The sequence below is a fragment of the Accipiter gentilis genome, chromosome 33 (genome assembly GCF_929443795.1).
Source record: "Accipiter gentilis chromosome 33, bAccGen1.1, whole genome shotgun sequence".
Lineage (NCBI taxonomy): Eukaryota > Metazoa > Chordata > Aves > Accipitriformes > Accipitridae > Astur > Astur gentilis.
The window spans coordinates 17,107,091-17,120,097 of record NC_064912.1 but is presented as its reverse complement, the minus strand read 5'-3'; the positions used below and the strand labels follow the sequence as shown (position 1 = coordinate 17,120,097).

Below are 13,007 nucleotides of genomic sequence, written 5' to 3'. Positions count from 1 at the left end.
TAAAAAGACTGCAATAGGTTTTGGATAAATTACCTCAAGCACCAGTGACAAGGCAGCCATACAGGCCTGGTTACAGCACAAAGGAAGGGCAGGAGTTTCTCATGAAAGCCAAAACACAGCTGCTCAGTTTCAATATCCTAGGAAAAGAGTCTACTAGTAAAGTTCATAAGTTAATTGTTTCAAATTAGTGTAATTCAGATTTTTCCCTTGGAATATACTTTATTATTTTGGCCATCTTGGGGTGAAAAAAGAATGTTTTCTCTAGGGCAAAGTACAAAATATCCACCACCAGGTCACTCTGGTGGGCCACCATGCCCACAGAGCTGGTCTGCAGGGCCTGGCAGGTGGTGGGCAAAGGGTCCCCAACGGAGGAACCATTGAAGAGACTGTCTTACTGACAGAAATTCTTCCAAAGCAAGCAATTTGTTAGCACTAACGGAAGTTACACTACACCAAATGGACAAAGTTCCTAAAAAACACTTTCTCCCTCAAAGGATTTGGTGGGTGGGGCAACACATGTTTCATCTCCTTGTTCACAACAGGCTAAAACTACTTTTTAACTGAATTGCTGTGAAGCTCTACCCAAACTGAAACACCTGACCAGAAAATTCAGAAAAAAAACACTATGACAGTAAAGTATGAGAGTACACATGTAACAAATTTCATCATTTGCATTAGTATTTAACATCACAAAACTAACAGAAACGGGCCTAAAATTCATAAAAAGTTTGGGAACTAACCTAGAAAGAATGCCTAGATGTTTCAGATTAATCCACTGCCAACTCTGCCTTGATGCCCTGCATTCCTCACAACGAACATCTCTTTCAGGAGGCTCCTCAGAATGGCTGCTGCTCCTACCTTCCAGTATCTGCTTTTCCTAACACTACTTCTACAGCTCTCAGGAGGTGGCAGGGTGATGAAATCAGAATACTTTAAATTAGTTTTATCTTAATACACATACAGAATTGATTACACTGGAAAAATAAAATATACATTCAGTAGAAATATACTTTTTGCTTTCATAGGGAAGAACCAGAAGAAATTTATAAGAATTGTAATGTCATTCTATTAAATTTGATTAATCTAATTTCCTGTTTCAGGAATTCAAAGTACCTGATGGTGGATCACAGGCAAAGTAATTTAAGAATGAAAAGGCCTCTTGGAATGTAACATTTTTCTTTGCTTTTATACCTGCTATGCTGACAACAGGCTAATCTTACTTAAAAGTCAGATCTCCTCATACCTCTTTCATATACAAAATTCTAAGCAGCTGTGACACAAGAGAGAAAAAAATCAAAACATACCTCATTTTTCATTTAAAAATAAAGCTATCAGTCTGGAGAAAAAATGAGGCATCACAGAAGATCACACAGGAATGAACGTCTTTATCTACTGGTGCAAGTGACAATAAATTTTGAAAGACAACAGCTCAGGGGTGAAAGTTTAAATTTAGGCAGCAAAAGGTCTTCAAACTTTCCATCTGGGAGCCAAGTAAAGTGTTTTGTTTAAGCCCGAGTGCTTTACTTTGCCAAATATATCCACTGACATCCCTGCGAAAATGTTAAGAGACCAGCGATGATGGGAACATAACAACATGTAAAAAAGCAGGGAAATGTGCCACATCCAGAGGACGCATGTGCGCGCATGCATGTCTCATCCAGTTAAGAAACTTGTATGTTCAGTTTTTGAAAGACCCAGGTGAATAGAACTAGTGTTGCTCAGTTGAAAATGGGATACTTCAGCATAATATACAACAGACTTCCATCAGATATGACATATCTGTGAATCATGTTTTGGTATCGTCTTCCTTGGAGCACTGGCTGCATTCAAGTAGAACAAAACATACAGCAACTCAGAACTGCAGTCAATTTTTACCTGTATTGAAATTAATTCCACTGTCAATTTCTGTGACTCAGTCTTGGCATGTTATCAACCTGAAATCAACACACACATATTCTATGCAAGTCACCTACATTTTTGTTCAACTTTTGTAACAATGAAGACTAAATCAGTAATTCTTTTAGACAGTATTCTAAGTCAACATCCTAAGATAATTCATATGCCCTAATTTCTCACCTTAAGTGTTAATCATTAAACCAGCTTCAGACAATAGTCTCAAGTCCACAAGAAGTGATTTGCTAAACTTCAGCCAGCTCTCCACTTTTTCTTGCATCTAATATATTAGCACAAAACAAGTATCTGATTGCCTTCCTCCTGTTTTCCTGGCACCTGGAACCCACATCACAGGTCAGAATTCCTAAACTGAGAAGATATTATGGTCTCCTGATATGAGTAAGAAAATCTTACTAATCTCAGTAAGAAACAAAAATAAACCCCAAACACCACCACCCCCAGCCCCCCAAAAAACAGAACATAAAAACCACACAAAACAAAACCAAAAGGCCAAAACACACTAGTAGACTCATCTGATGCATCAACTTACATATTTGAGTTTTTGCCAGGAACTAGTGAGCAGACATATCAAAGGCTATTCATTCTTCTCCCTTATTGTCTCAGTCTCTATCAAGGTGATCACAGCCTTATCAACTCTCCTAGTCACAGATATATATTAACAAAACAACCAAACAAAAAAAACCAAAACCAAAAAAACAACCAAACAACAAAAAAACCCCACCTGAAAACACAAACAAAAAAAACAAAACAAACAAACAAAACAAAACAAAAAAGCAAGCTAGTCCTGCTAAACTTAGCTTCCACTGCAACCATTGAGAATTGCAGGTACTTACTTTTGGGGGCAGGGGAGGGGGCGGGGAGAAGACCAAAACCAAACCTGCCCCAAACTTCCTTTTGTTGCCAAAAATGCAGCATGATACACCCAATCTTTTAACATACATTAAAAATAATGGCCACAGTTAAGCATTATCCTTCCCTCTCACATTCAATATTTAACAGAAAGGGTATTCTCTTCTCCTAATATTTGAGATAAAGCCATTCTATTCAAGTACTACTTTTTTTTCTTTTTTTAAACCAGCAGCCAACAGGTAAGAAGTGTTCTGTGGGTTGTGCTCTAAAGTCTCCAAGATGCCTATTAGCCCCATACAGATCTAGAATTTGAATGTTTAAAGAGACTGTTTTGCCTGCAATCCAAACATGGCAAGTACCCAGTACTACCCTGCAAACCACTTAAATAAAACTAGAAAGCCAAATAGCCAGCCTCTGTGCTGTACATTTGCCTCTGTGATGGTTTAGAGTATCATCCTACATCAGCATGCAAATTCAAGCCAGGGCAGGCAAGATGAAGGAAAAATATCCTAGTATCCCTATGGAATCTACATACCAAAAATGTTAATTTAACTGTTAATTTAGAGGAACCATGGTCTGGCAAACATTTTATGTTAATTTATTATGAGCAGAATATTAACTCCAGCTCCTTGACCTCATGCAGAAATACACATATCACACACACACACTACTTAAATATGTGTGCACGCACCTAGTATACTACAGAGGAGTCTGTAGCATGCCTATACTTAAGTTGCCTTGCAATTTCTATTATGAAATAGATTTTGCCTTTTGTCAGTCTTCTCCCTGCCCTTCTCTGACCCTACAACCGTCAACAATTTCCCTGTTTGCAGCAATCCTGAAAAGAATGAAATCTTCCTGCCTACAGCACCTTTTCTTGATCCCACAAAATATTATTCAGGTTTCAAAGAGAGAAATTGTTAAACACTCCCTACTTAATCTTGCTGGGGTTTTTTTCAGAAATTTGGGGGCAGAACCCCCAAATCACAGCCACCAAGTCTTGGTGCTGCTCCATATGATACGATGCAAACTGCTTACACTCATCTGCATATTCTCATGTGATCAATGGATACTTACCTCAAAACACTGTTTTCAATAAAAGCAGTAGTAAGACCCAGAACAACACAGAAGTTAGTAGTTGGGTTTGAGGCAAGCAGATGCATGCAGAGCTGGCAATATGCAGGTAAATAATCAAGAGGTGGGCTTTCTGAGGGTTAAGGATATTCCAGGTGTACAGAGAACTCTTCAGGAGTCATTTCTGATAGTAAGAGGAGCTTTTGAGAGATGGCTTACAGAAGCTCCTAACTACCTGCACTCACCAGAGCAGCTCCTAGCAGAAGAAAACTGCAATGAACAAATGCCTGCTGCCTTCTTATGAGTTCAGTCTGGCTCAAAGTTTGAGCTAAACTATAGGAATGCCATGCTGGAATGCACATCACATAAGCAAATGAAAATTTGCCTGCAAGACTTTGTGCAATATGTCCTAGAATAGCATATTTTTAAATGGCTATGAGCAACACTGGAGGTTCAAAGCCATACCCTATGGCTGACCTGTATATCCAAAATGCTTTCCTCCTCCTCTGTTTCCAATCAACGATCTGCTGGTTGATATCACAAGGATATTATTATATTGAAGTAGAAAGAGTTTGTACATTCTACTATCAAATTTCATCTCACTTCTATTACTGTAGTCAATGAGGTTATTTAATTCTTATCACAGGACTACCTAGCCCTCCTCAGTGTAAGCAATGCCTCTGAATTTTGTGACCCTCATGAATTTCATACACAAATGTAATTCCTTCTCTTCAATTACTAGAAAACAGCAGTAAACCAGGACTGGTTCTGTTAGTAAAGTCCGTGTGTCCTACACACTCTGCTTTCAGTTTATTCATCATCAGTCTCTCTTTATCCTGCCTCATATACACTACAATTCTTATATTAATCCCTGTCACTTCTACCTCAAGTAACAATTTCCATGGGGTTAAAAATGTCACATTGTTCACTTGATCTACACAAATTAGGTCCAGCGTATTTCCTAAGAAAATCAGTTATATTATCAAAAAGACATATTAGTCCGACACAATGCATCTCTGACAGAACTATAAAACACTGCATGCTGTTTTCCATTTGCCTTCATCTCCTTAACAGACTTTTCTCCACACCATCACCAAGCAAAACATCACAAGTCAAATCAAGAGGCTGGTAAAATCCCCAGATGACCTCTTCTACCCCTTTCTGAGTCTAGATGCAAAAGGAAAAACCAAACTGCTACTCTAGCACTGCCATACACTGTGCTGGGAACTGCTTTAATTGCCCCTTCGACACAGAGTATAATGAAAATCTCAGCTGTTGTCCTGGTTTCAGCTGTTTACAAAAGAACTCAACTCTACTGCCATCGTGCAGAATTAACACTATGGTCAATACCTTCCAACTCAAAAGAAAATTAAACAACTTCTACTATCATTCCTTTACATCTGTTCTTTTTCGACCTATTAAATTTCAACAGACAGGTATGCGTTAACAGCAGTAACCAGATTTTTTCCTTTGACCAACGTCAAGTATAGAAACCAGCTTTTTGTCACGTTTCCCCTGAATCAGGTGAAAAAAATTAGTTATTTATTACCTAGGGGAAGTAGAAGCTTTTTGAAATCTACCAAAAAATCCTCAACTTACTCTATGAGCGTGATTATGCTCACCCATCCAGTTCCTCTCACCACAAATGTATTTATTGGACTGAATCTTACATCAGCATATATGTAGAAAAAAACAGTTCCTCAACAGTTTGTGATCTAATAAATAATGAAGGTACTCTACAGGACTAATTCTGAAATGAACTGTTTGCCAGCCTCCGTAGAAATTGAATGGTACTTCAGCCTTCCAGCTCTTTCTTGTTTAGTCCCTTAACCACTGAACGTCAAGCCTGCTATTTCACCTACCTCTATTCTTTTAACTCCAGAACAGAGCCTTACAGCAGATCAAAACTTCAACCAAAAACTGCATTATGAGCTGTTTCAGAGATACTATTCATGTGTTAAGAGTGCACCTCTAACAGATAGGAGCATAGCATGGAAATGAATGAGTTGGCTCCTTACCAAGTTTAAATACATCTACACAGAGCTTTGATACCATAATTGAACTAATCTAACTCAGAATTGTTATCTGTAACAGACTTTCCTCATACCAGTGATTTTTTTCTTGCAGCTAAGTATATATATATGTGTGTGTGTATATATATATATATATATATCTGTAGCATGTGGGGGAAATCTCCCAAGCAAGGTTACACAAATACTCCACTCAAAATCAACTATTTTGTCTTCTCATAAGATATCCCACCAAAAAAGTTTTAATCATTACATAACAGAAGCAGAAAACATTCACTCAGAATTTTAAAACTTCATTTGGTTTGTGCCTAGGATTTTTTAGTCCCAACTGGGAAACTGATAAAAGAATCACTGCTACGGTTTCAAGATGAACTCTCTCTACAGCACCAACCTCTCTTCTCTTTTAGAGCTACTGTTCATGGTCACCTTCCTGTTCCTGCTAGTCTGGGACTAAGTCACTGTGTACTTTCGTTCATTGAGCAACTGTAGAAAAGTTAAGGAAGGGACCATCAGTTTTTACAAGGACAGAAACCACCAGCAGATTCCCCAGGTGCTGGAACATGATTTGGAAGGATTATATAGGAAGATGGTGAAGTATGCTGATGGCACACATTCATTTAGAATAATCAAATCTGACGCTTGCAAAAAGCCCCAGAAAGAGTTCAAGATACTGAGCAAATAGGCGATACCACAAAGAGTGAAACTCTAATCACTACCAATAAGGTAGCAGACAAATAATAATTGCCACTCAGGGAAGAAGTTTTGGAGTCGCTGAGTAGAACTCCCAAGTAACATCAGCTCAGTGTTGAGAAGCATATTAAGAAACACAAAATAGAAGTCATGGAAGTATTAACTAAGAATACAAGTCAACAGTATAGTAAACTGCATTAATTCAAAGAGTTGTCACCACAGATGGATACATTAGAACCAAAAAAAAAAAGTATGATGAGAATTTTGAGAATCATACAACAGTTTCAGTACGGAAAGCTGAAAATAGTTCGGGATCCTACAGGTTGGGAAAAGGAAACATCTGACACCATCAAAAAGATCAAAAATCCCAGAAGATATCAATAAGGACTTTTTACTCCCCATTTCTCAATTCCTCACAAAAGAAATACAGAGCAAAGTTACAAGATCCATTGTAAAGCAAACCAGAAAAAACACATGTGTTTTTCCACATGGCTCAGAAAAACCGTGGAACTCACTGCCTTTGGATGTTGTGGGTGCCAAAAAGTAACCAGGCTTTAACACTGGACAGGCTACTGGCAGCTGCTGGAACAAAAGCACCTAGAAGCAGTCTCCTGTTCAGAAAGTTTTTGAAGAGCTAAGTAGTAGAAAAAGTGAAAAAAATGCTTAATATACTGCTGCTTATTCTCTAAGCTACCTCTGTTGACCACTGCCAGGTAGAAGGCTGGATATTTATGACACAGCTTCAGCCAGTACAACCACTTCAAAGAACCAAAATATGTTTTATGAAATTGGGAGAAGAAGAAAAAAAAAGGAAAAAATTAAGCATTCTTTATTACTAAAAGTGCAACAGCAGAAACTATCTCCTGAAGTAACAATGTCCACAGACTAAGATATCACTTTGCTTAGGCTGCTGGATTTCAGATCAGTAGCATCTATAATCAGATGTCTATTACAGTGACTTTGATTAAGTACCTTACAATTCCCAAGGAAGATATGGACAGACAGCCCTGCCTTATCTGCTCCTGACAACTCCTTTGCATACTACGTATTTTGACACAGACCATCTCTGAGCAGTCCTAGGACATACCCATGGGTGTTTATAACTGGTACCATTTTCATGTATTTGGAGGGGTGTGAGGGATGCCTACACAGTAAGAAAACGGCACTGAAGCAGAACATGAAAAGGCTAGTTTGAAGAGTCCCAAGTCTTCAAAGTTCTGGAAAGGTCAGTCTTATCTACCTCTTTCTAAAGGCTTTCACACCTGTATAAAAATTTTACATTGCATTAACAATTCGCAACCCAGTGGAAATATCAGCCTATCATGGTGATCAACTGTAACAGACTGTGCAACGCAGACATTAAAAAAAAGAAGCTCATATAGCTGGATCTTACTTCACCTACCCGTCACCCACATCCACAACTCAAGGCATATATTAAAATAAGTACAGTATTATTAATATACACTGAATAGGGAAGCAAATGCAAGAGTACAGGTATCACTACAAGGTCAGAGTGTGAGCGTTTTAATTTATATTGCCCAGGGAAGTAGAGATAACAAGGGATGTATTTTAAGAACACTCTGGACTATGATCCTGAAGCCTCCTGAAACATACAGCAGTTAGCTGCAAAAACATCACTTCCAGTGCTCAGACAGCTGTTACAGCTGAAATCTATGCTATTTCTTAGAACTGTGATTAAGTGTGCAGTTCCTGCTAGTCTCCATGGAGACTGATGTTGGCTCAGCAAAAAGTCACCAAGTGTTTTAAAATAATTCCTGTTCGTTTTGAAATTTCAAAGCACTTAACTTGTTTTTGCCTATCAGATGTTATTTCCCCAACGAAAACTGCAGCAGTAAAAGCAACCAAAAGCACTAGCAAAACTATGAAAATATTTTTACAGCTCATTTCACATGCAGCTGAAAATTAAACACCAAAACATACACAGAAAAAAAAAGGAATCTTCAAAACTAGAAATCAAACCGTCAGTCGTACAATCTTCACATTACGTGTATTTGTGCTCTGAGTACATTATATTTAGCTGCAAAAGAATCCTTCTGGGGATGATACAATACTGTATTCTGTACTTCAGCTTGTATAATTCAGTCTTGCCCTTTTTATCTAAAGGCTATTCCTTTTGGGAAGTACCTTATCTGACACGTTCTTAATTGTCTAGTACCACGACAATAACTGCAACAGTCTTTAAGCAAGAGTGCATCTTTGAAGAACCTCCCTCCTCTGTCCAGTTTTGTTTTTCCTTTAAGGAAACAGAAGATATTTCACTGCAGCAGACAACAACAAATTCTACCTTGCACAAAAATTAACTTGAATTTAGGCTTCCCAAATACGTAGGTAACAGCAGCTCACAACATGTGCAATTATAAAGCTCTTTTAAAAGGTTCTCCATAAATATGGTAAGTTTGAAGGTAAAAATATTACAGTGTTTCCACAGTATCCACAGATAAACAGGCAAATACTGTCTATGGTCTCAATTTAACACTGTAATTTTTTTAACCAGAAACCTGACCATAAACTTATATTGGCACAGAAGGCGTTTTTTAATACATATATACACTTTACCAGAAATCGTTACAAAGAGTTTACCTAGAGTAATCTGTACTTCTGCATTGGTAAAGATTCCCAAGTAATTTCACCTTATGAATTGACTTCAAAAGCTCTTTGAGATTACACCCTGCAAAAAGCAATAAAAAAATTGTCGTATAGGGTTGGTTTGGTTTTTTCCATTTTCAAAGAACAGTTGAGGCTGGCAGGGACCCCCGGAGGTCACCTTGTCCAACCCTCCTGCTCAAGCAGGGCCATCTAGATCAGGATGCCCAGGAACATGCCCAGACAGCGTTTGAATATATCCAAGGACAGACACTCCACAACCTCTCGGGGCAACCTGTTCCAGTCCTCGGTCACTCTCACAGTAAAAATGTGTTCCCTGATGATTAGACAGAACCTCCTGTGTTTCATTTTGTGCTCACTGCCTCTTCTACAGTCACTAGACACCACTGAAAAAAGCCTGGCTCCACCTTTTTTAACCCTTCTTTCAGATATTTGTACACACTGATGAGAGAGATCCCCCTGAGCCATCTCTCCTGTAAGCTAAACAGTCACAGCGCTCTCAGCCCTTCCTCATAAGGGGTGTTCCAGTGCCTCCACCATCTTTGTGGCACTTTGCTAGACTCTCTCCAGTAGCTCCAGGGTAGCCCAGAACTGGACACAGGCTTCCAGATGTGGCCTTATCAGCACTTACCAATTTCAGATGTCTTCTTATACTAGTACATTTCATTTTTTCTCCTGAACTTATCATTTAAAGTACAGCCACCTGTGCTTCAGTTTATACTGAATATTGCTGCCTACCTTGACATCAAGAATTATGATCATGTCACTTTCAAAGGCTAGCAACTCCATAAACATTATGGATATTCAGTACTATTTTCCAGTATTCTATTTTTCAAGGCATTTACAGACTTAAGCTATACCACTATGGAGCCTGAATTTTTTCTTTCTTGACACATAGGGAGGAAGAAACTATAACAATTTGCTGTTTTAAATAATTTTTTCCATAAATAGTAAACTTACATGCCAGTTTCTTAAGCACAGGAGTACACAGCTCTGTTGGCCTTCTGGAATATCTTTGTCTTCATGAAAAATAAAGACAGTTTGTTCCATAAGCACTTAGGATAAATTAAATGAGAATGGTGGCCACGCTGGTCAAGAGAAAATTTATTCCATGAAATAATGCCTTTTTTCTTGTTTCTTATATGACTCCACACCAAGAAGGTATTTTCATTTAAAGAAAAATTGTGGTTGTACACCAAGCAAAATTGTATACATCCATTTTGACACAACCAGAATTTTAATATAAAATTATCAGGATTTTGCATTATAACTCCAAAATGTTCTGAACTACAAGCAATAAGTAATTTAAAACAAAACTGAATGTTCTTTGTTTTGAACATTATGTAGCACCAAAGCTGACAGTATAGAAGGACTTGTTGGCATTTTACCAACATTTTTGAGGCAGTTGAGGGAAAGGTACTCCATATCAATTAAACAGTTTTCTTATTACTTAGGTTATTGACCCCACTGGAAACAAGAAGCCAAGCCAGGAAAAAAAAAACCAAAAAAACAAACAAAAAACAACCAACCAGCCAAACCCCAAACCTTTAACTTTTAAACTTTTAACCCCAGAAGTTTAAATAATTCTGATTGTTATTTGATTAGTTGTCTTTGCAATAGGAATGATGGTTTTTTCCTTAACAAGGACAAAAAAAGTGAACATGACCTCCTGAAAAAAAGTTCATTGAAATAAATGCTCTAGTTCAAGGCACTAAACCCACCATTTTTCACACTTAGCAAAAAAAAAAAAAATCTGTCTACACACATTTTAATTATTTTTCCTTATATATGACATTAATTCATAACCACTAAGATACTAAACAGTAATAATTCAAATTTTAAGGTGTGAACAAAAACTTATCTGTGATGCAGTGGAAGCTTAAGCACCAAGCTTAAAATAGTGCCACTAAACTAATCCAAAGCACAAATAAAATTGATCTCCCTGCCTAATGAGGTAGCTATAAGAATATATCACCTTACTGGCCTGGAACTGGCAGGGATAATACAGCGAGTTAAAAAGCACCAGTGAGTATATCAGGATGACAGCTTACCTAAATTGTGTCGCTTTGTCTTTGCGTGCTCGTGAATATGTTTCTTTGTAAAACAGCCAAAGAAGACACAGTAGAGGCAAGAGTGGAGTCTGTTCAGGTGGGCACCACACATATGACAAATGCACGACTTTGCCTGGAATAGAGCAACAGACACAGAATATGAGTGACAGAAACATATCTCCAAGCCCAGCTAAACAGACGTAGATCTAACTGCTAGCTTTCCCTTTTACTCGGTGCCTTTTGAAGGCTGCTGACCAGCAGGGGAAACAGTTCTGCTCCCATGTGACAAAACCACCAATTAGACATGTTAACAGAGAAAACTCTTCCATTTGTCCAATACGTTACCAAATCTTGATAGGGAGCAGGTCTCATCTAAGAGCAGACAATAATCAACGCATTTACAACTCCCAGCCTGTAGCTTAATGAACACTTCAAGCAGGGGGAAGCAGGCACTGCTGCTAAAATACACAAACAATCCTACCATTCCCACCTGAGCATTTCTGTTCCCATACCAACCACGTACCAGCAGAATGACCTGCACAGCCATGTGCGAGCCAGGAGAAAGATGTCCATGAAAAGAACCTGCCGCTCGCCCCAGGATTAGCCTGTATCAGTTCCTCCATCCAGCTATGAGCCACACAAACATTCATTACTGGTGCAAAATCTTTGGGCATTACGGCTAGTGTAGCACAAGCTTAACGTTACCGCAGCAGAGATGCTGATCACCAGGGAAGCGAGGTCTTGACGCATCTGTTGTTGCCCAGTCATTCAGAATCACCTCCCACCCACAGTCCCTGCCTTGAAGCAACGGGCTGTGCTGCTCAACAGCCCCTTCGCTGAGCCAGTTCAGCTTGCTAACCTGGAAGTTGAAGCTAGACTAAAACTAATCTTTTGTCAGGTTAGTAAGTTTGGGGAGAGATGGAATAGACTCAGATGAGTATCAGAGCTCAGGGAAAGCAGATGCCCGGCAGGGAGATAAAAAGGGTGAAGAGGCAAGAGTTTTGGGAAGTGGAACCACAGCAAAAACTTTGCTTTTTCACAGCACTAAGCTCCTCGATCCACTCAAAAGCTGTAATATGACTTGAACATTAAAATGTTTGTGGGTATATGGCATTTCATTTCTCTGCTGTGAGATTCTGCCAGATTCATTCATTAGATTTCTCTATACCAGCCCACAAAATAGTGGTGCAACATCAAATCCATACCAAAGAGTTACAGAAGTCACTTTTGCCACTCTCAGACTGGCTTTGAATCAAGTTTGGAAAGTGATGTGGTGACTGTTCCCTGAGCAACCCAGAATGGGGAGGTATGTCATGAAAGTTACCATGATTGATTGGAAATTAATAAGCATGTAAGCCTGACATGATGGTTTGCACTCCTATGATAACAACACATTTTAACAAGCAAGCCTGAAGGAAAAAAAAAAAGGGGGGGGGGGTCGCAATTAGAAGGCTAAGTAGACTTTTTGACTCTAAATTGTATCTGAAGCACTCTCAAGCTAACACCACCCAAAACTTTCTCTTAGCATTAAACTCAGGTACTTCAACAAATCTTTTGAAAAATTACTCTGTCTAGTAAGAGATTTAAGAGACTTTGACGGATAAGTCTTTTGCTCAACAACACAGAAAACAATTCAGGTCCAATACCATCTGATTGGAAGATACAGACAGGAGAAATTCCTCACAGTAAATTCACTTTTCATCTCAGACAACAGCAACTGCATTCAGACATATGTTTAAGAGTAATTGAGCTTCCATAACAGCTTGGACCTAGA

At 38.6% G+C, this 13,007-nt stretch overlaps 1 protein-coding gene across 7 annotated transcripts in view; it reads right to left on the bottom strand.

Annotated features, from left to right (window-relative positions):
• Positions 1–13,007, bottom strand: part of USP22 (ubiquitin specific peptidase 22) — a 112,051-nt gene that overhangs the window by 59,739 nt on the left and 39,305 nt on the right. For all 7 annotated transcript variants that reach the window (XM_049835377.1, XM_049835378.1, XM_049835379.1 and 4 more), the window contains one exon: positions 11,234–11,366. In XM_049835377.1, coding sequence (XP_049691334.1) covers positions 11,234–11,366 — 133 coding nt within the window. The remainder of the gene's footprint in view (positions 1–11,233; positions 11,367–13,007) is intronic.